The 24705-nt window shown below is 40.5% G+C and overlaps 2 protein-coding genes and 1 long non-coding RNA gene across 4 annotated transcripts in view; 2 read left to right on the forward strand and 1 right to left on the reverse strand.

Annotated features, from left to right (window-relative positions):
* Positions 1 to 1500: 1500 nt before the first annotated feature.
* On the forward strand, positions 1501 to 12940 carry Psma1 (proteasome 20S subunit alpha 1). Its single transcript, XM_021165933.2, has 10 exons — positions 1501 to 1622; positions 3112 to 3156; positions 3446 to 3547; positions 3661 to 3764; positions 6426 to 6514; positions 7173 to 7243; positions 7724 to 7853; positions 10197 to 10276; positions 10998 to 11108; positions 12589 to 12940. Exons 1-10 carry the CDS (start codon positions 1620 to 1622, stop codon positions 12643 to 12645), a joined length of 792 nt encoding a protein of 263 aa, XP_021021592.1. The 5' UTR covers positions 1501 to 1619; the 3' UTR covers positions 12646 to 12940.
* Positions 7316 to 23442, reverse strand: LOC147002871 (uncharacterized). 2 transcript variants are annotated; one of them, XR_015047822.1, is made up of 4 exons: positions 23332 to 23442; positions 19692 to 19820; positions 8479 to 8618; positions 7316 to 7443 (listed from the first exon to the last, which is right to left on the reverse strand). It is a non-coding gene; the product is annotated as an uncharacterized LOC147002871 (long non-coding RNA). The 2 variants fall into 2 exon arrangements; XR_015047823.1 differs by having other exon boundaries at positions 7316 to 7466.
* Copb1 (coat protein complex I subunit beta 1) overlaps positions 23434 to 24705 on the forward strand; it is a 36728-nt gene continuing 35456 nt past the window's right edge. The window contains exons 1-2 of the mRNA XM_021165931.3: positions 23434 to 23556; positions 24145 to 24294. Of these exons, the coding sequence (XP_021021590.1) occupies positions 24204 to 24294 (91 nt within the window). The 5' untranslated portion in view covers positions 23434 to 23556; positions 24145 to 24203. The remainder of the gene's footprint in view (positions 23557 to 24144; positions 24295 to 24705) is intronic.

The following is a 24705-nucleotide window of genomic DNA, read 5'->3' on the forward strand; positions in this document are numbered from 1 at the left end:
GATTTTTATAACATTTTCTAAAAGAAATCTCAAAGGTAGATGAGCTAATTTGGGTGCTTTAAACTATTTTATGTCTACGACTGTTTTCTCTGTATAGAAGTACAACACTGTATGCACAAGTGTCCCGGTAGCCAGAAGGGGTCAGATTCCCTAGAGCTGCAGAAGGTTGTGGACAGCACTCTGCAGTTCCACAACCATTTTTAAATGAGCATTTAATCTTCCCATTCATTCCAAATCCATTGTTCATTCAGCAATACAAAGTATGTACCTAATAAGTGCTAGGCACCGTGCTGGTGCCGTGAAAACCAAACAGCACTATCTATCAATCTAAAGTCAGAAGTTTTTTTAAAAATAACAAGAGCCAGTGTTGGTGAATTTAAAGAACAAAGCAATCTAATGAACTGTTGAGAGCATATAAACGAGGGAGGGAGGGTGCAAAAACAGAGAGAGATGAGAAAAAGAAAAGCAAAAAGCACGATGGTTCAGAGGATTACTATATTAGCTGCCAAGCTGTGAACCTGAGTTCAATCCCAGAATCCACATGGCGCAAGGAGAGAACCACCAACTTCAAGTTGTCTTCAGACTTCCACATAAGGGTATGCAAGGACACACACACAAAACAAATGTAAAAACAAAAAATGTACATATATATACAGACATGAAAATATTTAGAATGTGATACTAATTACTGTGAACATAGACATTTAAATGATGTGTTACTCCGCATCAAAGTTCAGATCCTTAAAGATCCTTACCTGACTCTGGGTACACATTATTCAACAGAATTAGCAGTCTTGATTTCATTTGGGGATAAACCAAAACATACTCTTTTAAAACTCGTAAGAAAACTCACACCTTCCCCCTAGTGGCCTAATCTACCAGATACGGTATTTGGTTGTGGACAGCAGAAGATCAAGTACCCGAACAGAAACCAGGTCCTACAATAGCAACTAATGATCATAAAATAAGTAGTACGATCATGAGAGACCATGGAGCCTTTAAGGATGGGCTCTCCAAGTACTCAAGCATCTCGGGCCAGGAATGAACACACACACACACACACACACACACACACACACACACACGACAGGGAAGAGGAGGGGAGGGGAGAGAGAAGAGGGAGAGAGAAAACGGTTCTGTGGGGTTTTTTTTCTGCAGCCTCTTTCAGTCACGCTGTTTCCCAAACCTCTCACTGTGACAGATCTATGCGGGACCGTCGCACCATCCCGAGCTAGGTGGCGACGTTCAACCCAGAGGACCGAGAGTTGGCGGGAATCTGCAATCCATTTGGGGATAAAAAAAAAAAAAAAAAAAAAAAAAAAAAAAAGCAAGGAAACTCTGGGCGTGACGTAAAAGCCACGCCCCCGGCTCTCTCCGTGCACTGGCTTTTCCACCCTGGAGCTTCCTGCCAATCCCACGTTCTCCGCTTTAGCAGTCCCCGCCCACCTAGGGCTGGAGGGCGGGGCAGTGTTAGACGCCGATCTGTGGCTCTGGGATAGATTGCACTTCCTGCGTCGCCGCCGTCAAGACTCCGCAGGCTTCTTTGACGATCACCGAACCGTAGTTGGGGCCGTGTTCCTGTGTCCGCTGCTGGGTCTGGTTGTCGCCGCGCCGGAGCTATGGTGTGTTGAGCCCCGAGTCCTCGAAGGGTTTGGGGCTGAGGTCCACTGACGTGGTCGGGGATCGGCCTCTGTTCCCTGCGGCGCGGGGCGGTGGGAGAGGGAGCTTACCTCATGGACAGGCTCCTACAGTGATTCAGCATCTGCGGCCTGGCCGGCGGGAAACGATCAGTAACCTAGGCGGCCTTTCGCTTAGCTTCTCCACCTTACGTGGGGTCCAGGCGCTCTCCCTCGCCCAGCCAATGGCTCTCCCCTCTCAATTTACTTAGGTGGCCGATTTCAAGATGCCCTATGGTCCTTTGTCATCTGCATAGGAGGGAAACTATAGGGATGGAGGGGTGCACCTGGCATCGCCTGCACAGAGCTGAGCCTACAGTCAGGTCTTTAGACCAAATTCATCTTCCTTGTGGGTCTATCTGTCTTAATCTGTCTCATTAGAATGCCGTCGGGAAAGGCTCCATACAGTCACTTTGTTCTAAAAGGGGAAGTAATGGATTCAGGTTTACAGCACAGGGCCCTGGGCTGCTTCTGTGGAGTCTGCCATGCCAACTCTTGCCCTTTTTGCCCTTATGAGTATTCTCTTAATGACATTATGGCTGTAGTGGTTCTGCCACGGTAGCAATTTGTGCCCACCTCTTTACTGAGGATTTGTGTATATGTTAATTCATCGAGTGACAGGATGCAGGTAGAGATCTCAAAGTTAAACCAAACATAACTTTAATCGTATTATAAAGATATGTTGGAAGCTGGGTGTTGTGGTGCACGAGTTTAATCCCAGCACTCATGAGGCAGAGAGAGGCAGAATTCTGTGAGTTTGAGGCAAGCCTAACTCACATAGTGAGTTCCAGGACATTCATAGTTTAAAGACCGACACCAAAAAAGAAAGAAAAAAAAAAAAAGAAAGGAAGGAAGAAAAGAAATAAAGAAAAGAAGAAAAAAATATATGTATAGTTGGGCATGATAGCAGACACCTGTAATCTAAGCACTTGGTAGGTTGAGACAGGACTTGAAGATCATTCTCCCAGGTATATAGCAAAAGGCCAGACTGGGCTGCATGAAACCTGTATCTCAAAGCTCTGCTGGAATATTGTGCTGAGAATTTTCGGAGAAAAGAAGAAACCTTCAAGAGATAGACATTTGAGTCAATGTACAGAAAAGGCCTTTGCCAGATTATTAGAGCCCTATCTAAGAGAACAGTATGAGCAAAGTGGAGGGAAAGTTGGTGTGTGCCTTCTTTAGCACTTGACTACCCAAGGGGAGTGCTGTGGAGAATGGCAGGATATGGAGTTAGGGAGAACCTAGTCCATTCATCCCAACAGCTCCAGTATGGTTAAGGGACATGGTTAAGGTAGAATTGCATTGCAAACTGAGTGCTGTAATAATGTCTCAGGAAAGCTGCACTAGGAGAGAGGCTGTAACAATTGAAACACATATCTTAATGTTAAAACTTGAACTTTGTAATGTTCTCATTTAATCTTTCTTCCACTTTCAGTTTCGAAACCAGTATGACAATGATGTCACTGTTTGGAGCCCTCAGGTAAAAAAATGTTTTATGCAACATCAACGAAATGACTTTTCATGGCTGAAGTAGGTTCAGGGACCTATGAGATTGTAAACTGGGCTTAGTGGTACACATCTTAATCTTCATTGGTCAGCCATTGGCTGAAGCCATAGGATCATGGAGTTGGTGGGCAGTTTGAACAGCTTAGTAGAACCCCTTAAAAGAAAAGGAAACAAAGCTTGTGAGATTATAGGCTGTGACCTTCAAGTTAGAATTAAAATTCGTTTATTGGTTTTAAAATGTGAAAAAAAAATTTTGTCTTTAGGGCAGGATTCATCAAATTGAATATGCAATGGAAGCCGTTAAGCAAGGTTCAGCAACAGTTGGTCTAAAATCAAAAACGCATGCAGTGCTGGTTGCACTGAAGGTAAGTGAAATGATAGCCCTGTCTTCTCGCTCAGGAAACAGAACTATCAAATGTAGATTTCACTGATAAACAATAAACCTCTGAACTAAAGTAACCATATTGTGTCTATTTAGAGAGCACAGTCAGAGCTTGCCGCTCACCAGAAGAAAATTCTCCATGTTGACAACCATATTGGTATCTCAATTGCGGGTCTAACTGCTGATGCCAGACTGTTATGGTATGTATGATTATGAAAAGTGAAGCATTTTGATTCTTAATAGACTATTTTTCTAAAAAAAGAAATACCTAGATAAGATATAGGAAGTCATCTCCCAGAATATTGTAATTTTTAATTGTTTATCTTATTTGTGTGGGTGTTTTGTCTGTATGTATGTCTGTGCACTAGAGTGTGCCTGGTTTCCTCAGAAGCGAGAAGAGGACATTAGATTCCCCTAGTATTGGGGTAACAGAAGATTGTGAGGCTCTATGTGGATACTGGAATTGAAACTGGGTTCTCTGGAAGAACAGCTAAGCTATCTCTCCAGTCCCCAGAATATTAAAATTTGTAATATTGTAAATACCTTAGTGGGTTTGGGTATGAAACTAAGTATTTCTATTTCATAATTTTTATAGGGCTATTAAAATGGTTTTGAAAGTCCCTTAAAGTGGTACTTGCTGACATGTATATTGTCTCAAGCCCTTTATGCCTAAGAGCTGGGCACTCTTCTGTTGAAGGATGACCTAAACCATTCTAGTTTTCTTCATAATGTCAATATTTAGTATATATAAGCCGGGCAGTGGTGGCTCATGCCTTTAATCCCAGCACCTAGGAGGCAGAGGCAGGTATATTTCTGAGTTTGAGGCCAGCCTGGTCTACAGAGTGAATTCCAGGACAACCAGAGCTACACAGAGAAACCCTGCCTTGGAAAAAAAAAAAAAATATTTAGTATACATGTGTTCATAAAGTTCAGGAGCATATAATTGTATACAGTTATAGATCTTGTCTGCAGAGAACTTAAAACACACTTTATTTGTAAAACAAGGTGGGAAACAGAGTAACAGGTACATTTCCGTAGCTGTCCTGAGGAGGCAGGTATTTCCTGTTGAGAAATAGCACCTGAGTGAAGTGGCAGGACTTTGGGGTCACACCAGTTAACTTCTCACTCATCGCTTAATATCTGAGACTGAGCTAGTCTCCCCTGACATGTAAACCACTTAACACAGCTTTCAGAAAGAGGGACAGAACTGAAAGTGGCCAGTGCTAATCTCTTTAGTTCAGCATGCTTTTATTAGGAAAAAACAAGGTAAGAGTAAAGACTAAGTTGCTGTTTGTTAACGTTTTCAAATGATTCAGCCAGTCTCTTAAGTCAGTAGTAGAGTGATCCTCTGTGTTTCTGCTCTCAAAGTATAAAGTGTAGTATGTAGTCAAACCTGCTGTTTAACTTAGGTGTCTAAAATAGTATCATGCCAACATTCAGTTAGTATGAAAACTTCATCAGCAAGATGTTGTGTGTGTTTTCGGTGTTGTCTTTTCAAGTTTGATGTATGTTTTGTGCTTAAAGTACTTTTTAGCCTGGTGGTGGTGGTGGTGGCGCATGCCTTTAGTCTCAGTACTTGGGAGGCAGAGAGGAATGGATCTCTATGAGTTCCAGGCCAGCCTGGTCTGCAGAGTGAGTTCCAGGACAACCAGGGCTACACAGAGAGAACTCCTGTTTCAGAAAAACAAAACAAAACAAGAAAATAAATTTTAGTTAGCCATTTTTCTTTTTTTTTTTTTTAAAGATTTATTTATTATATGTAAGTACACTGTAGCTGTCTTCAGACACTCCAGAAGAGGAAGTTAGATCTCATTACGGATGGTTGTGAGCCACCATGTGGTTGCTGGGATTTGAACTCTGGACCTTCGGAAGAGCAGTCGGGTGCTCTTACCCACTGAGCCATCTCACCAGCCCCCAGTTAGCCATTTTTCAAGACCTTAGACCCACATGTAATTAGTGCTTGCCATGTTAAATAGTATAATTTTAGAAAACCTTAAAAAATTGGCTTTAATATACTGGACAGCTTGATATTGTCAACAGCTTGACATCTAGTCAACATTTGATGAGGGCCAGGAGGTCAAGGAGTTGCCTATCTTATTAGAGGCCTGGGGTATGGCTTCTGCACTAGAAAAACAGCCCCAAAATAAAACTTGGTCATCAGATGTGACATGATGTCTTAGGAAGCCAGTGTGGAGACAGAGGAGCATAGCTTTTTCTGACTGTCCCCTTCCATGGGCACCGGCTTTCCTCTCCTTGCTACTTACCTGGCTTGGATCTTCTTAGAGTTATCAGTGAGATTCAGCTGTAGTATGACTTACATCTCCTCTAGGGTGACACTTATGCCTGCTTTCAAGAAAAAAACAAAACTTTTTCTCTTTTTCTGGTTTGAAACCTAAAATTAAGGCATGTGATTGCTAACAATAGGAAGGACAAGAAAAGAGAAGGTCCTTTTTTTGACTTCTCCTCTAGTCTGTAAGTTCTGAGTCCAGGATTTTGTACTGAATAATAGTAAGATCATTTATTCAGTTACTAAGTGACTAAGCATTTTACATCATGAAGCTGGTTCCAAACATCTGGTCTTCTTGCTGTCACTTTGCAAATGCTTGATTGAAGGGGTGTGATCCCTTGCCTCACCCGTCATTTATTTTTAAAACTTCATATGGTCCCAGAGTTTAGTTCACACACACAAAAAAAAGGAATCTAAACATAGCTTACCTTTCTGATTTTTTTTTTTTTTATGAATGTATTCCATGAAAATGCTTACAGGAAAGCAAAATGGAATCAAACTACTTTGTTTGAATGTTATATTGTATTTATTCTCTGTAATATGAACTGATTAATTTTTTTGTTTTCTTTTTTAGCAACTTTATGCGCCAGGAGTGTTTGGATTCCAGATTTGTGTTTGACAGACCACTTCCTGTGTCTCGTCTTGTGTCTCTAATTGGAAGCAGTATCCTTTAAGTTGGCATTTGGAAATGTAAACTGTAACGTTTGGGTTACTTAATGTTTGCTTAGTTACTTGGAAAATGATAGTGTAAGCATAAATCAGATTGTAAAGGTTTGAAGAATTGGATTACTCTTCCACTAGCCTTTATAAACAGTTGATATTTCCAAAATACAATAGCTCAATTTAAGGAAACTATTCAGTTATTATTTTTAGACAATAAAGTTTCTGAATGGTTTTGGTTAGCCTCCCTCCCCTCCCCCCCCCCCCCCCCGCCCCGCAAGTTCTTGCCCCTTATATTCAAAATATGTTCCTTTATAGGAAGAGATTACTTTGCTAATGTTCATTATTGGCTTTGGTGAAAATTCAAACTTTGTATATTAGGCCAAAGGAATCCTCTTCTGTTACTTTCTTGTAGAAAATTATGAAACAGTTAAGCTAGAAGTCCCCAGGTGTGGTAGTACCTTTAGTCCCAGCACTTGGGAGATAACCAGGTGGATCTCTTGAATTCAAGGCCAGCCTGATCTACATAGTGAGTTCTAGGACAGCCAGGGCTACAATGAGACCCTGTCTCAAAAACCAAAAAAAAAAAAAAAGAAGAAGAAGAAGCTAGAAGTTTTTTTAATTTATTACATGTTGAAACAGGCTCCTTAACTAGCTTCAGAGACCCAGATCCCAACACAGCGATATGGCCGGAGGCCGTATGGTGTTGGGCTGCTCATTGCTGGTTATGATGTAAGTTCTTGTATTGTCTACTTTACTGCTTCTGTGACAGAGTACCTTACAGAAACCACCTGGGGAAGAAGGGTTTATTCTGATGTAGTGTTGAGGAGCCGAGTGCGTGCTGTGCTGGGAACCTGAGGTGGCCGGCCAGTCATGCTGCATTGCAGTTAGAATGCAGGAGAGATGAGCGCTGGTGTTCAGCTTGTTTGCTCCTGTAGGTAATCCAGGACAGAGCCTATAAGATGGTGCTGGTCAGTGTCGGACTGAGTTTTACCTGTTCATTTAAATGTGTCTAGAGCTGGGCATGGGCTTGCATGCTTTTAATCTCAGTACTAGGGAGTCAGATGCAGTTGGATCTCTGACTTCAGGTTTATAAAAATATTAACCTTCACACTTACACAGTTCTATCCTAACAGTGGTTTAGCCTAGAAATTTTATGATTTCTAGTCAATTCAAAGTCAAGAATTACATAATCTGTTTTTCTGTTTATAGGATATGGGCCCTCACATTTTCCAAACCTGTCCATCTGCTAACTATTTTGACTGCAGAGCTATGTCTATCGGAGCCCGTTCTCAATCAGCTCGTACTTACCTGGAGAGACATATGTCTGAATTTATGGAGTGTAAGTGTAGTTTGGCTTACTTTATTTTGTTTTGCCTCTTCTAGTCTATATAGTTAGCAAATCTACCCTAAGTGAGGAAAACTAATAGTCTTTAGTTTTTAAAAATCTGAAGTTCATAAGTGTCTATTGTTTTGTAACACATGCTAAGTTTTACTTCTAGCTACTAAGAGAACTTTATCAAAATATAAATATGTCTCCAACCTTGAAAAGTCTTGACATATTTAGTCTAAAGTAGGCCCCGGTCAGGGTTGAAATCCATTATACTAGTTGCTACTTGTAAATTCTGTTTACAACTTAATTGTTTGTAAGTCTGTTTCTACTTTAGGCCACATAGAATCTCTGCATTAAGTACTCCATGTACGGCAGTATAGCCGTGGAAAAGAGGGTGAAGGGTGGAGGATGATGAAGTGGTTTTCAGGCGCTTTGCTTTGCATTAGAAGAAGGGTTAATATCAGGGCTTTTGTTTTGGTTTGGTTTTTTTCTCAAGATTTTTTTTGTCTTGGTTTCATAAATGTTCCTGTGTCAGTATAGTATTCTTTGAAGGAAATAGGAGTTCCCAAGGTCACCCACATATCGGGAGATTTTTGAGAACTCAGCTTGCTGTCATATCCTAGCCAAGACTTACCATGGCATAAGGGTCCATAGCTTGGTCACAGAAGGAAACAGGAACCTGCAGGCTTCCCTGTGCTCCTACCCTTCTCCTGAGTGTCATGGCAGCTGAGTGATCCTTCTGTCCAAGGAGCTTTGCTAGAGAATCATTCGAACCTGGAGGGTATTTAGGGAATAGTTCAGCGTTGTAATATAGATGACACTGCCTTATGATGGCTTAGCTCAGGATGTTTTGATTTTATAATATGCAAAAACAAAATGCACTGCAAAGGAAATGAACTCCTGAATTTAAATTTTTATCTCCTCCTGGATTAGCCACTTATGTTAAGATCCTCTATCCTAATACAGGGCTGCAGCAGTGAGTCATGAATCTTAGCCAGCCACACAATCACATATTGCTAAGCTGTAACATTTGGTAGGCAAGGTGTGTTGTATGCACATTTTACTTAACATTGGCCATTTACTGTGGGTACTCCCATTGTAAGTTAGGCAACATCTGGACATAGACTTTTGTTACATTTACTTAAGTCTTTTAGTGGTATTTTGTAACTTTTACTTTATAAGTCTTGTGTTTCTTTTGTTTAACTTATTTATACTTTATTCTTTTCATATTGTTTTAAGTGTTTTCTCAATATCATTTGCAGATTGCTCATTATAAAAACTAGATATTTACATATTGATTACATGTCTTAAAACCCTAGGAATACTTCATTAATTCCAATCTAGTGGATTCCTTAGATATGAGAGCATATCACTAGATCACATTAGCAGTAGAGGTGGTTTTACTTCTTACTTCCTAGTCTTAATGTGTGCTGTTTCTTTCTTGCTTCCCAGATAGGTGCATTTTGTTTTTATTGAGTGCCTTGGCTAGAACTGTCAGTATAGTGATGAGGGCATTTGTCTTATTTTATTCCTGAGACTGAGGGGAAAGCATTCAGTCATTCTCTTAGGTATGGTGTGAGCTGTGAGATAAGTAAGTGTTTTTATTAGGTAGGAGTTGGGAGTTTATCACATGCATGTTATAGCTGAATCAAATGGTCATACCTTTTTTCCTCTTAGTCTATTAATGTATTGTGTTACATCAGTTGACATTTCAAATGTTAACCATGTCTACATTCCTGAGAAAAAACACAGTTATTATGTATAATCTTTTCTCCTTTGTTGTTGGGTTCTGGTGGTGATGGTAGAAATGGTGGTAGTAGTTTTATTTTGGTTAAGATGAGGTCTCACTGTGTAATTGGGATTGACATAGAATTCTCTATGTAGCTCAAACTACACATAATCTCCACCCCAGCCCCATACCCTCCCAAGTGCTAAGGTAATAGATATGAACCACTTATTTGGGTATCTTTATTCATAGGGAAGATTGGTCTGTAATTGTCTGTGATGTCTTTGATATCAGGTAATACTGACCACATACAAAGAATTGAAGACTCATTATTTATGAATATAAAACCTGAATTTTACAAAACACATTCTATAAAATTGAAATGTCATTTGTGACCAGGACTTTTATTTAATCTAGTGAAAGACAGATCATATTTATTACTAAAAGACATCAAGTAGTCATTGATGTTGGTTGAGATTAGATTAGATTAGATGGCTAACATTATACTTTTGGCTGTTTTATTCTATATAATATGTCATTCAAGCCACAATTAAAGACTACAGACTTGATAATTAAAAGAAGCCTTATGGTGATTAAGAAATTACTTTGTAATTTATTGCATACAGGCAATTTGGATGAACTGGTTAAACATGGTCTGCGTGCCTTAAGAGAAACACTCCCTGCAGAGCAGGACCTGACCACAAAGGTAACTCAAGGTCCCGATTGTAGGTATAGTTTAATCCTCAATCACAAGTAATAAAATAGCATGTCCTTAAGTTATTTTAATTGCTTTGTTCGTTATTTCCTTTCTAGTAACCAAATTCTCTGGTTTTGATATGTCATGTTTAAATTGGGGTGGGAGGTTATACAGCAATAAAATGTCTGCAGTTTTTATTTTGTTTTGTCTACAGTAGGTATTCATACCTTTGTCAGATATTTACATTAGATTCCTAACATTATCAGAAGTGCAGTTATGAAGAAGCAATGAAAATAATTTCATGATTGGGGGTCACTACAGTATGAGGAGCTGTATTAAAAGTATTAGGAAGCCAGGCATGGTGGTGCACGCCTTTAATCCCAGCACTCGGGAGGCAGAGGCAGGTGTATTTCTGAGTTCAAGGCCAGCCTGGTCTACAAAGTGAGTGCCAGGACAGCCAGGACTACACAGAGAAACCCTGTCTCGAAAAACCAAAAAAAAAAAAAAAAGTATTAGGAAGACTTCATTACTAATGACATGGACCTTTGAGGTTTCTCATAATAACCAACAGTGAATATTGAATCTGTATTTGAAAGAGCCATGGTTTCCTGCCTCTTTTCACTCCTACCTATAGGTTTTAAACTTTGAATTTAAGTGCTATATAATTTTTCCTACTTTGCCCAGCATTTTATTATATATATATATGTTAATTTCTCCCTACCCCCATCAGAATGTTTCCATTGGAATCGTTGGTAAAGACTTGGAATTTACAATCTACGATGATGATGATGTGTCTCCATTCCTGGACGGTCTTGAAGAAAGACCACAGAGAAAAGCACAGGTATGTTCTATGTTACGCATCATAACATGAGGTTTCAGCTTTACTGTAAACTGCTGTTCCTATCACAACCGTGTAAATTCATGGCTTTTGTCTTTCATTATTGAGGTAGGTCCAAAATCAAAATAACAATTAAGAAAGCACTGACTCAAGTAAAATATTTTTATAGTAGTGATCTCCAGAAACAGAAAGAGGAAGAAGGGTTTGGTTCTCTATCACTGCATAACTAAGATCACCCCAGAATTTACAGATTTAGATCACATTTCTTAGAGTTCTGTTGTTGACTGAGGCATGGATGGTAAACTGCTACTCTTACTTGGGACCTCACAAATGCTGCCGTCTGACTGAAGCAGGGGCAGAGCAACCAAGACAACTTCATTCCTTACCTACCCACTCTGTAGCTATCTCAGTGACCCAGGTAGAAGGCTGCAAGGCCGCAGACTGCTAGAATGACTAGGCTTCTGTCTACAAAGGGCCCCTTCTACAAAGTGGCAGGTCAGAACTTCCAAAACCTGAAAAGTGAAGGTTGCCAGCCATTCTTGAGGCTAGAATTCAGGACTGATTCAACTTCAGTTTAGCACACTTTTAGGTTAAAGTGAATGAGAGGCCAGCCTGGATTCTTCTGAGAAGAGTCCAGAGGAGAATACATGTTGGGAGCTAGCTTTGGACACTAAGTTAGCTGTCCATAAATGGTGACAAAAAAAGCACTAAGAAATAATATTGATCTCAGTCAAAACACAACCTGAAAATAAAAATGGTTAAGTCTAGGGTTATGAATCTTTCCTGACAATATGCGTTTGATTTTCCCCCCTCAATCCTGTTTAACCTCTAAGCAGGTAGAATTACAGACATGCACTCTACACACAGCTCAAGTTTGCTGCTAATGGATGTGGATTTTATGGTTGTGGAACATAAACAGTGGTACAGGAATTCTTTTCTACAGATTATAGGATCATGCCTACAATCCTAGCACAATGACATGCATTCACCAAAAAGGGGGTGGTGGTGGTAGTTTTTTTCCAGCTTGAATTTTTAAGTTTATCTGAAATTGGCAAAGATACTATTGGTACTGTTTGGGAGAGTGAGATTTGCATTTTAGATGTTAGCAAGAACTAGCATTTAGAAAGAATGCTTGGAGTTCCACATAGCTGCTGTAATTTTTTTTCTATTTGTTGGTTGAACAGAAGTCTAAAAGGTACTGACTGTGTTCTAAACACAGCAGTGAAACATAAGAAAGGCTTCACTCTTACAGAAGACAAATGATAAACAGTGGAATTATCTTTAAGTTGGCAGAACTGAAATTACATATATATATATATATTTTTAAAGTTTTATTCAAAAGTTTAATAGGCTATTGTACTAAAATCAAGTATCTGCAAAATCTTAAAACCCTCTTATTGATTTTTTTATATTATAATACCTGTGATTTAATGGTATATATTAAATTCTCACTTTACATCTTTTCAATTCTTCTTTTTTAAAGCCTTCACAGGCTGCTGAGGAACCTGCAGAAAAAGCTGATGAACCAATGGAACATTAAGTGATAAAGGTTACAAGGACATGAGGATGCAGGGACATACACTGGTGACAATAATCTGTATTTTAAACCAACAGCTGCAGTGTATTGGGTGGTATGTTTTAGAAATCAGTCCAGATGTAAGTTTTCTCTAAGCAACTACACAGAAACCATATAATGGGGTGCATTTTCTTTGAAAGGGTATACATAATCATTTTCTAGGAAGTATAGGTATCTATACCAATGTTTTTATATGAAGAAAATAAGTGTCTTTGCAGTTTTAAAGACAACTGTGAAATAAAATTGTTTCACCACCTATTGTGTTGAGTTTTTGTTTTTAAGTAGTTTCAGCTGTACATGGAAGCTAATATTACAATGGTCACTTGTTATATCTGTCAGATAAATATTCTTTTGGCTTTTTTTAGTGATATAGAAAAATGCCTCTTAACAATACAATTTACACCCCCAAGGTCCCCTAGAGGACTCTCCACGCGATCTTAGGACCACTGGTGAGTAGAACACAACTTCTGTTTCAATCCAATCGCGCGGGACATGAGACAGCATTAGAGAAGCAGGAAACCCGAACTGACCAGTGTCACAAGTCCCTTCCGCTCAGCGCCAGCACTTGGTCAACTGGGCACAGAGTCGGTGGAAACCCCCAAGGTCCCTAGAGGACAGCTTCTGAGACAGACCTCGTTTCAGGCTCCAGACATCTTGCCACCTTCCCTGCCAGAGGAAAGGTGTTCGCCCTGCCCGGGAGGGCTTTGCTGGAGCACCTGGGGGAGCCATCTTGGTTCCCGGATCCCTCTGAGACTAGTCTGTGCAGGTGAGAGTGTAGACTACAGAAGCAAACAGCTTGACAGGCCGAAGCAACACAGCTTCTGGAACAGGTCCTGTTTCGGGCCTTCATCTTCTGCCAGGAGGGAGGTCCAAACACTAGATATCTGTGCACCTTCCCTGTAAGAAGAGAGCTTCCCTGCAGAGTGTGCTCTGACCACTGAAACTCAGAGGAGAGAGATAGTCTTCCAGGTCTGCTGATAGAGGCTAATAGAATGAATCTCTAACCAGAGACAGCTATAACAACTAACTCCAGAGATTACTAGATGGTGAAAGGCAAACGTAAGAATCTTACTAACAGAAACCAAGACCACTCACCATCACCAGAACGCAGCAATCCCACCTCACCCAGTCCTGGGCACCCCAACACACCCGAAAAGCTAGACCCGGATTTAAAAGCATCTCATGATGATGGTAGAGGACTTGAAGAAGGGCTTTAATAACTCAAACAGGAGAACACTGCTAAAGAGTTATAAGTCCTTAAAGAAAAAGAGGAAAACATCCAAACAGGTGATGGAAATGAGCAAAACCATACCAGACCTAAAAAGGGAAGTGAACACAATAAAGAAAACCCAAAGTGAGGCAAAGCTGGAGATAGAAACCTTAGGAAAGAAATCTAGAACCATAGATGCGAGCATCAGCAACAGAATACAAGAGATGGAAGTGAGAATCTCAGGTGCAGAAGATTCCATAAAGAACATGGGCACAACAATCAAAGAAAATGCAAACAGATCCTAACTCAAAAAAAACAGGAAATCCAGGACACAATGAGAAGACCAAACCTACAGATAATAGGAGTAGATGAGAATAAAGATTTTCAACTTAAACGGCCACCAAATATCTTCAACAAAATTATAGAGGAAAACTTCCCAAACCTAAAGAAAGATAACCATGTACATACAAGAAGCCTACAAAACTCCAAATAAACTGGACCAGAAAAGAAATTTCTCCCAACACATAATAATCAGATCAGCATATGCACTAAATAAAGATAGAATATTAAAAGCAGTAAGGGAAAAGGGTCAAGTAACATATAAAGGCACGCCTATCAGAATTACACCAGACTTTTCACCAGAGACTGAAAGCCAGAAGAGCCTGGACAGATGTTATACAGACACTAAGAGAACACAAATGCCAGCCCAGGCTACTATACCCAGCCAAACTTTCAATTACCATAGAGAGAGAAACCAAAGTAATCCACAACAAAACCAAATTCACACATTATCTTTCCACGAATCCAGCCCTTCAAAGGCTAATAACAGAAAAAACCAATACAAGGACGGAAACCATGCCCTAGAAAAAGCAAGAAAGTAATCCTTCAACAAATCTAAAAGAAGACAACCACAAGAACAGAACGCCAACTCTAACAACAAAAATATCTCAATATCAATGGACTCAATTCCCCAAGAAAAAGACATAGAGTAACAGACTGGCTACACAAACAGGACCCAACATTTTGCTGCTTACAGGAAACGCATCTCAGGGAAAAAGACAGACACTACCTCAGAATGAAAGGCTGGAAAACAATTTTCCAAGCAAATGGTCTGAGGAAACAAGCTGGAGTAGTCATTCTAATATCGAATAAAATCGGTTATCAAAAAAGACAAGGAGGGACACTTCATACTCATCAAAGGTAAAATCCTCCAAGAGGAACTCTCAATTCTGAATATTTATGCTCCAAATGCAAGGGCAGCCACATTCATTAAAGAGACTTTAGTAAAGCTCAAACCACACATTGCACCTCACACAATAATAGTGGGAGACTTCAACACACCACTCTCATCAATGGACAGATTGTGGAAACAGAAACTAAACAGGGACACAGTGAAACTAACAGAAGTTATGAAACAAATGGATTTAGCAGATATCTACAGAACATTTTACCCTAAAACAAAAGGATATACCTTCTTCTCAGTACCTCATGATACCTTCTCAAAAATGGACCATATAATTGGTCACAAAACAGACCTCAACAGATACAAAAATATTGAAATTGTCCCATGCATCCTATCAGATCACCATTGACTAAGGCTGATCTTCAATAACAACATAAATAATAGAAAGCCAAAATTCACGTGGAAACTGAACAACACTCTTCTCAATGATTCCTTGGTCAAGGAAACAATAAGAAATTAAAGACTTTTTAGAGTTTAATGTAAATGAAGCCACAACATACCCAAACTTATGGGACACAATGAAAGCATTTCTAAGAGGAAAGCTCATAGCTCTGAGTGCATCCAAAAAGAAACTAGAGAGATCACACACAAGCAGCTTGATAACACACCTAAAAGCACTAGAACAAAAGGAAGCAAATTCACCCAAGAGGAGCAGACAACAGGAAATAATCAAACTCAGGGCTGAAATCAACCAAGTGGAAACAAGACATATTCAAAGAATCAAACAAGGGGCTGGTTCTTTGAGAAAATCAACAAGATAGATAAACCCTTCCCTAGACTCACTAGAGGGCACAGGGACAGCATCCTAATTAACAAAATCAGAAATGAAAAGGGAAACATAACAACAGATCCTGAGCTGGGCGTGGTGGCGCACGCCTTTAATCCCAGCACTCAGGAGGCAGAGGCAGGCGGATTTCTGAGTTCGAGGCCAGCCTGGTCTACAAAGTGAGTGCCAGGACAGCCAGGGCTACACAGAGAAACCCTGTCTCGAAAAACCAAAAAAAAAAAAAAAAAAAAAAAAACAGATCCTGAAGAAATCCAAAACGATATCATATCCTTCAAAAGGCTATGCTCAACAAAACTGGAAAACCTGGATGAAATGGACAAATTTCTAGACAGATACCAGGTGCTAAAGTTAAATCAGGATCAGGTTAATGATCTAAACAGTCCTATATCCCCTAAAGAAATAGAAGCAGTCATTAATAGTCTCCCAACCAAAAAAAAGCCCAGGACCAGATGGGTTTAGTGCAGAGTTCTATCAGACCTTCAAAGAAGAACTAATTCCAGTTCTTCACAAACTATTTCACAAAAATAGAAGCAGAAGGTACTCTATCCAATTCATTCTATGAAGCCACAATTACTCTGATACCTAAACCACAGAAAGACCCAACAAAGATAGAGAACTTCAGACCAATTTCCCTGATGAATATCGATGAAAAACTCCTCAATAAAATTCTCGTTAACCAAATCCAAAAACACATCAAAACAATCATCCATCCTGACCAAGTAGGTTTCATTCCAGGGATGCAGGGATGGTTTAATATACGGAAATCCATCAACATAATCCACTATATAAACAAACTCAAAGACAAAATCCACATGATCATCTCCTTAGATGCGGAGAAAGCATTTGACAAAATCCAACACCCATTCATGATAAAAATCTTGGAAAGATCAGGAATTCAAGGCCCATACCTAAACATGATAAAAGCAATCTACAGCAGGCCAGTAGCCAACATCAAAGTAAATGGTGAGAAGCTGGAAGCAATCCCACTAAAATCAGGGACTAGATAAGGCTGCCCACTTTCTCCCTACCTATTCAACATTGTACTTGAAGTCCTAGCCAGAGCAATTCGACAACAAAAGGAGATCAAAGGTATACAAATTGGAAAGGAAGACTCAAAATATCACTTTTTGCAGATGATATGATAGTATATATAAGTGACCCTAAAAATTCCACCAGAGAACTCCTAAACCTGATAAAGAGCTTCACTGAAGAAGCTGGATATAAAATTAACTCAAACAACTCAATGTCCTTTCTCTACATAAAGGATAAATAGGCTGAGAAAGAAATTAGGGAAACAACACCCTTCTCAATAGTCACAAATAATATAAAATACCTTGGTGTGACTCTAACTAAGGAAGTGAATGATCTGTATGATAAGAACTTCAAGTCTCTGAAGAAAGAAAGAAGATCTCCAAAGGTGGAAAGATCTCCCATGCTCATGGATTGGCAGGATCAATATAGTAAAAATGGCTATCTTGCCAAAAGCTATCTACAGATTCAATGTGATCCCCATCAAAATTCCAACTCAATTCTTCAACGAATTAGAAAGTGCAATCTGCAAATTCATCTGGAATAACAAAAAACCTAGGATAGCAAAAACTCTTCTCAAGGATAAAAGAACCTCAGGTGGAATCACCATGCCTGACCTAAAGCTGTACTACAGAGCAATTGTGATAAAAACTGCATGGTGGGCTGGTGAGATGGCTCACTGGGTAAGAGCACCCGACTGCTCTTCTGAAGGTCTGGAGTTCAAATCCCAGCAACCACATGGTGGCTCACAACCATCCGTAATGAGATCTGACTCCCTCTTCTGGAGTGTCTGAAGACAGCTACAGTGTACTTACATATAATCAATAAATAAATCTTAAAAAAAAAAACAAACTGCATGGTACTGGTATATCGACAGACAAGTAGACCAATGGAATAGAATTGAAGACTCAAAAATGAACCCACACACCTATGGTCACTTGATCTTTGACAAGGGAGCTAAAACCATCCAGTGGAAAAAAGACAGCATTTTCAACAACTGGTGCTGGCACAACTAGTGGTTATCATGTAGAAGAATGCAAATTGATCCATTCCTATCTCCTTGTACTAAGGTCAAATCTAAGTGGATCAAGGAACTCCACATAAAACCAGAGACAGTGAAACTTATAGAGGAGAAAGTGGACAAAAGCCTCGAAGATATGGGCACAGGGGAAAAATTCCTGAATAGAACAGCAATGGCTTGTGCTGTAAGATCAAGACTCGACAAATGGGACCTCATAAAATTGCAAAGCTTCTGTAATGCAAAAGACACCGTCAATAAGACAAAAAGGCCACCAACAGACTGGGAAAGGATCTTTATCTATCTTAAATCAGATAGGGGACTAATATCCAATATATATAAAGAACTCAAGAAGGTGAACTCCAAAAAATCAAATAACCCCATTAAAAAATCGGGTGCAGAGCTTAACAAAGAATTCTCACCTGAGGAATACCAAATGCTGAGAAGCATCTGAAAAAAATGTTCATCAGGGAAATGCAAATCAAAACAACCCTGAGATGCCACCTCAAACCAGTCAGAATGGCTAAGATCAAAAACTCAGTTGACAGCAGATGCTGGAGAGGATGTGGAGAAAGAGGAACAGTCCTCCATTGTTGGTGGGATTGCAAGCATGTACAACCACTCTGGAAATCAGTCTGGTGGTTCCTCAGAAAATTGGACATAGTACTACCAGAGGACCCCGCAATACCTCTCCTGGGCATATATCCACAAGATGTTCCAACTGGTAAGAAGGACACATGCTCCACTATGTTCATAGCAGCCTTATTTATAATAGTCAGAAGCTGGAAACATCCCAGATGCCCCTCAACAGAGGAATGGATACAGAAAATGTGGTACATCTACACAATGGAGTACTACTCAGCTATTAAAAAGAATGAATTTGTGAAATTCCTAGGCAGATGGTTGGACCTGGAGGGCTTCATCCTGAATGAGGTAACCCAATCACAAAAGAACTCACATGATATGTACTCACTGATAAGTGGATATTAGCCCAGATACTTAGAATACCCAAGATATAAGATACAATTTATGAAACTAAAGAAGAACGAAGACAAAAGTGTGGACCCTTTGCCCCTTCTTAGAATTGGGAACAAAACACCCATGGAAGGAGTTACAGAGACAAAGTTTGGAGCTGAGACGAAAGGACAGACCATCTAGAGACTGCCATATCCGGGGATCCATCCCAAAATCAGCCTCCAAATGCTGACACCATTGCATACACTAGCAAGATTTTGCTGAAAGGACCTTGATATAGCTGTCTCTTGTGAGACTATGCTGGGGCCCTAGCAAACACAGAATTTGATTCTCACAGTTAGCTATTGGATGGATCACAGGGCCCCCAATGATCTAGAGAAAGTTCCCAAGGAGCTAAAGGGATCTGCAACCCTATAGGTGGAACAACAATATGAACTAACCAGTACCCCCCTCCCCCTGGAGCTCATGTCTCTAGCTGCATCAGTGGAAAGAGAGGCTCATTGGTCGTGCAAACTTTATATGCCTCAGTATAGGGGAATGCCAGGGCCAAGAAGTGGGAGTGGGTGGGTAGGGGAGGGTATGGGGCACTTTTGGTATAGCACTGGAAATGTAAATGAAGAAAATACCTAATTAAAAAATCATAATAATAAAAAAAATACAACTTTAAGCAACTTAATTTGCTTATGTAGACTGGCTATATTGCAAATTCATGCAGATGGTCTCAGAGTACAAATTCCCCAGTACATACCTGGGTTTTATTCTGAATATGACAAGCCAGGCTTGGTGGTGGCTGCCTTAATCCCAGCAGTTCTGTGCTGAGGCAGGACAATCAGGAGTTCTAGACCATGCTCTGCTTCCGATGATGTTTGAAGCCAGTCTGGGAACATGAGACCTCGTGTAAGTCTCGACACTTCCAAACAGACGTGGTGATACAGAGCTGGAGCTGTATCTGAAGTTGTAGTCGGCTTACTCAGTGCTTATGCCTTAGGTTCAGTTACCCTCTACTCTCCCTCCCCCACCAAAGCATATTATTAAAATGAGCAGTTTTGCATCCAACAGAGCAACAATTATGACCCTGGTTTATGGAAAAACTTGTCAAAATTAACAGAAGAGACATCTTAATCTCAAACCTTTTTACCCTACCCCAAGTCTGGAGGTTGCCTTCTGTTCTTATGAGCCATGTACTTGGGTATAGCAAAGCCATGAAAAAGGAAATTAAAGGAAGTCCTTTTTAGAGTCAAATTTTTTACTGTGATAAAGCATGGAGGAATTTTTCACAGTGTAACACCCATTTCTAGAGAAGAGATCTTTCTTTATGGATGGTAACCCAGATTTTAGACCTAATTCTCCTAATCATCTGCTTTTGGTTTTAGGCAATTTATTTAGCCCTATTTTAAAGAAGCCCTTTGGAGAAATACTATAGTTAAAAGAATTTGTGACACATTATAAGCTCAAAATTCATGATTTTTAAAATGTTTTTTCAAAAAGTCTCCATTGCTTAGATCCTTTTATAACTTCTTGAAGGGAAAATGAAAGAAAGGCAAAACCCTGTTGGCTTTATTAACAATCTCTGATCATTAGTATTTGTGATGTCAGTATGTACTGGAAACAACCTCAGAACACTGTCTATAAAGCTTAGAACAGGCTACAGTACCATGTGGCTGTGTGTGGAGTTGCATCAAACACATGCAAAACACTAAAACTTCCTAATTTCCTGGACTTACAGTGTGTTGCGTAGGGAGGGAGGCTAAAGTTAATAACTTGTATCCTGTACCTCTTCTATGCCTTTCTCACTTTGTTGTTAAAAGATAAACACTGTGTGCTTTTTATCTGTTTCCTAAGTACAAGCTAGAACTCAAAAGATTAAAAAATGACTGAACTTAGTTAAGGACAGTTTTAGTAGGGTTTTTTTTCTCTCTCTCTCCCAGTATGTATGTGGTTTTAGTCTTAAGACACTGATTTTAAAATTTCAATCCACTTTGGAACTAGGAAAAAAAAAATGACTTCAGTAAGAGCCACTTGCTAACCCTGTTTGTAGGGATGCATATCTTCAATCTCAGCACTTGGAAGGCAGAGGCAAGTGGATCTCTTGTGTGAGGCCAGCCAAGGTGACCCAAAGAAACCTTGGCTGGAAAGTCAGGAGAAAAAAAAAAAAAAGCCAATTGCTATGCAATTAAACCAGTAACTCTAGCACTACAGGATAAAGGTTTGCTGCTGCTTACAGGCTGCTGGTCTACTTCCAGTTTCAGTGAGATCCCTTCTCAAGCGAGTAAGTCAGGACGATGGAGCAGAGTGCCCAAGGTCTGGCCACCTACTAATACGTTCAAATATGTGTACCTCATACAAAAATTTTTCACTTAAAGGACCTTACAGAGTTGGATGTGATCCCCTTTCTGTTTAGTCTGATGTGCTCAGTTACTCCATTTAGTCTGCTGGACAACTGAAAGTAAGATTCCCTGTGTCCTGTAACAAAGATATCATCTGGAATCTAAGGGTCTTCACATGCAACTCTATGAGCTGGCACAATGAAAAAGAAAAAGAAAACTAGATGTCAGAACTCAAGTTCTAAGCTCTTAGTGTTTGACCATTAAGCCATTGGAGCAAGTCTCTTTAGTCCTCAGCTTGTACACTTTTATAACTCTTGATATACAAAGTTTTTACATTGAAGTAATTTGTGATTTGGAAAGCATTCGAAATAATATAGTTTAAAAGTGTAAAAAGTCTTCAAAATACACGTTATAAGAATTGGTGAAGCTACAGAAGAATTTGATATCAGTTAAGAAGCTCCATGCTTTAAAATGCAAAACCATTCACATTGCCAGTGGCATGTTCAGGTGTAGGCCTAAAATGCTAGCTAGCTTTTAAGTCTGTAGTGACTCAGTCATGAAGAACCTGGAAGTTTAACGTAAGGAATGGCTATGGTTAGTCGACAACACTGTGGCCCTCAACTGCTGAGCTTCCTTGTTGCTAAACCTAATCTCTACACCTTGTTTGGTGTCATTTCTTTCTGTCACCTCTCTGTAAGTCAAGTGAGCGTGGAGAACTAATAACTGTGTTTGTGATGATTCCATGTGAAAAAAGCTGAGTACACAAAAGAAACATTCTTGAATGCATCTCATTCTCAGAGAATTGTGCTGAATAAAGATTCTGTTGTATGGTTCCATTTAAATGTCAGAATGGATAGATAGTTGCCGGGGTTAAAGTGGGCACCTGGCTGTGACAGCTGGTGGGCAGCAGGAGCAATCTCTGGTGGAACTGTTCTTTATCTGACTGTTGGTCATCATACAGAACTAAATGTATTGTTTAGAAGCAAGTACATAAGTGAGATTCTATAAACTGGTGAAGTCTCAGTGAGGAGACATGTCAGTTTCCTGCAAGACTTCCCAAGACAGAGGAACTGGGTGAAGAGTAGAGGGCTGTTAGAATCATTACAATTACCCAGATTAAAAACATCTTTTAAGCATAAGCCAGACGTGATAGCCCTTGTTTGTAATCCCAGCACTTGGGAGGCTAAGGCAGGAGAGGAGTTGGCCAGTCTGGGCAGTAAGACTAAAACCAAAATTCAGAGAGGAAGCTGTTCTAAGTGCTGGAAATATGTAGCCTCTGGTATATTTTGAGTGATGGGGATTTGTTTTTTAAACTCAATGTTTACAGAAAAGAGAATTGTCAGAATAGCTGCATTCCAGGTAGATGAGAAAACAGTTTGCATTCTGTGTCCTGCAAGTGAGGTTAGCAGGTTTTGTATACACAATATGTATATCCATGTCGTAATCCCAACTCCTCAGAAACTGAAGATCACCTTTCAAGACCAGTCTGGCGATTATACTTAATTTTTTTTAACGTATTGGATTCTCTGAAAAAATAGCAAGAGGCCACTCTTTTTGTTTGTTCTTTTGTTTTCTGGTTTTAGCCCTGGCTGTCCCGGAACTCACTCTGTAGACCAGGCTGGCCTCGAACTCAGAAATCTGCCTGCCTCTGCCTCCTAAGTGCTGGAATTAAAGGCATGCGCCACCACTGACTGGCTGAGACCATTCTTGAATAAAGAGTAGAAATGATAGTTGTCAGACAACTTCTGATACTCCGATAACTCCAGTCAACTGAATAAAGTCAGATTCAGGTCACCAGAGGTGTTAAGCCCTCAAGTGTATTTTCATATAACCTAGTCATCTTATTAAGGTTTCTGAAATCATCGGCCTAAGAATGGTTGAGCTTCCAGTTAGAAGTGAAAGGAACAAGAAAGTCTGCAGGACTTTTCTGTTTCTCTTTTGTACAGTTTAGTTCCTGGGAAGACAATTCCTAAGGAACTGCTAACTGACCACAGCGCTTAAGTCAGCTCCTAACTCGCTGGGAAAACTAAAATACTTTTTCATCCTGCTACAGAAACCAACCCTGAGAGAGGAAGAAGACAACACACACTTCCAGGGCGCAGCTCAGGGCGGAAGAGGCTTGTCCTTTCTGGGTCTCCGTACAGGCTCTGTAGCTGCATCCTTGCTGGTCTCCCCGCCCCCTTCCACGTCAGCCAAGGACTTGGTGGAGCCGTCGCGGCAGCGGCTGTCTGGACCGGTAGTCGGCGGCCCCACGGTTCCCTACCGGCCTCCGCCCCTCGGAGCCAGGTAGCGACCTGGGCCCCCGAGCCGCGGGGTTGCGGCGGTCGCGCGGGGTCAGCGAGCCGCCGGATGGGGAGATGCCGGGCGCTTGACTAGGCCGCGGCGACGGGCGGTGGGGGCGGGGAGCTGGGCCGCGGTCCCCTGGGCCGTGGGACCGGGGTCTGCGCCGCCTGAGGCCTGGCCCTGCGTGGACAGAGGCCGGTGAGGGGCAGGGATCCCCACGGGGGACCCGCCACAGCCGAGGAGTCCCAAAGTTCTGCAGCGTCTTCGCCCGCGGGCCGCCCTCCTGGAGCAGATCCGACTGTGTTAGGTTGGCAATCACGGCCCCGTGACGTGGTGCTCCGGGTTGTCACTGTGCTGTGGACCTCGACTCCACAGCTTTGCACACCCTGGGCCGGGGAGTGGACGGGTACGGGGACTGAGTGATTGTCACTAGAGTTCACGGAAGGAGAAGGTGGGGAGAGCTCTACAGGTCGACGTCCTCCGAAGTCACACGCAAAGAACTTCAGGCAGTTTAAAAGATCACGACTGATTTGCGGAATTTGTCTTTTTTTTTTTTTTTTTTTCTAATGATGTTTGTATTCATCTTTGTAGATTTTCCTGGCACCTTTCGTCCTTTTCATCTTGTATTGGGTTGATTATAAACAGAAACCATGACGGCAGCGGAGAACGTGTGCTATACGTTAATTAACGTGCCAATGGATTCAGAACCCCCTTCGGAAATCAGCTTAAAAAATGACCTGGGTAAATAGTTTCTTAACTCAGATAGGAATTATTTTAATTGATAGATTAAAAACGTAAAAGATGGACACATTAATGTGATGTTTTTAATACATATCTATATGGTCTGATATTTAAATCCTGTCAAATATAATTATCTCAAACATTCATCTTTTCTTCATAGTGAAAACATTTCACATCCTTTCATAGAAATTTTTTTTATTTTTTGAGATTTTAAAAATATATATACAGTATATAGTTATTAATTGTAGTATACAGTGTCATACCAGAACTTTTTATCTTATACTCAGTAGCCATTGACCAATCCGCCTCTCCCAGCCTTCTTTCCTTCTTACTCTTCTAGGCTCTCTGAGCCACGGTCCTTTTTCTTCTTTTCGTTTTCCTTTTTCCTTCTTAAATAAAGCCTTACTCTTT

This window comes from Mus caroli, unplaced genomic scaffold, assembly GCF_978045245.1.
Source record: "Mus caroli unplaced genomic scaffold, Mus_caroli_1 scaffold_8, whole genome shotgun sequence".
Taxonomy (NCBI): Eukaryota; Metazoa; Chordata; class Mammalia; order Rodentia; family Muridae; genus Mus; species Mus caroli.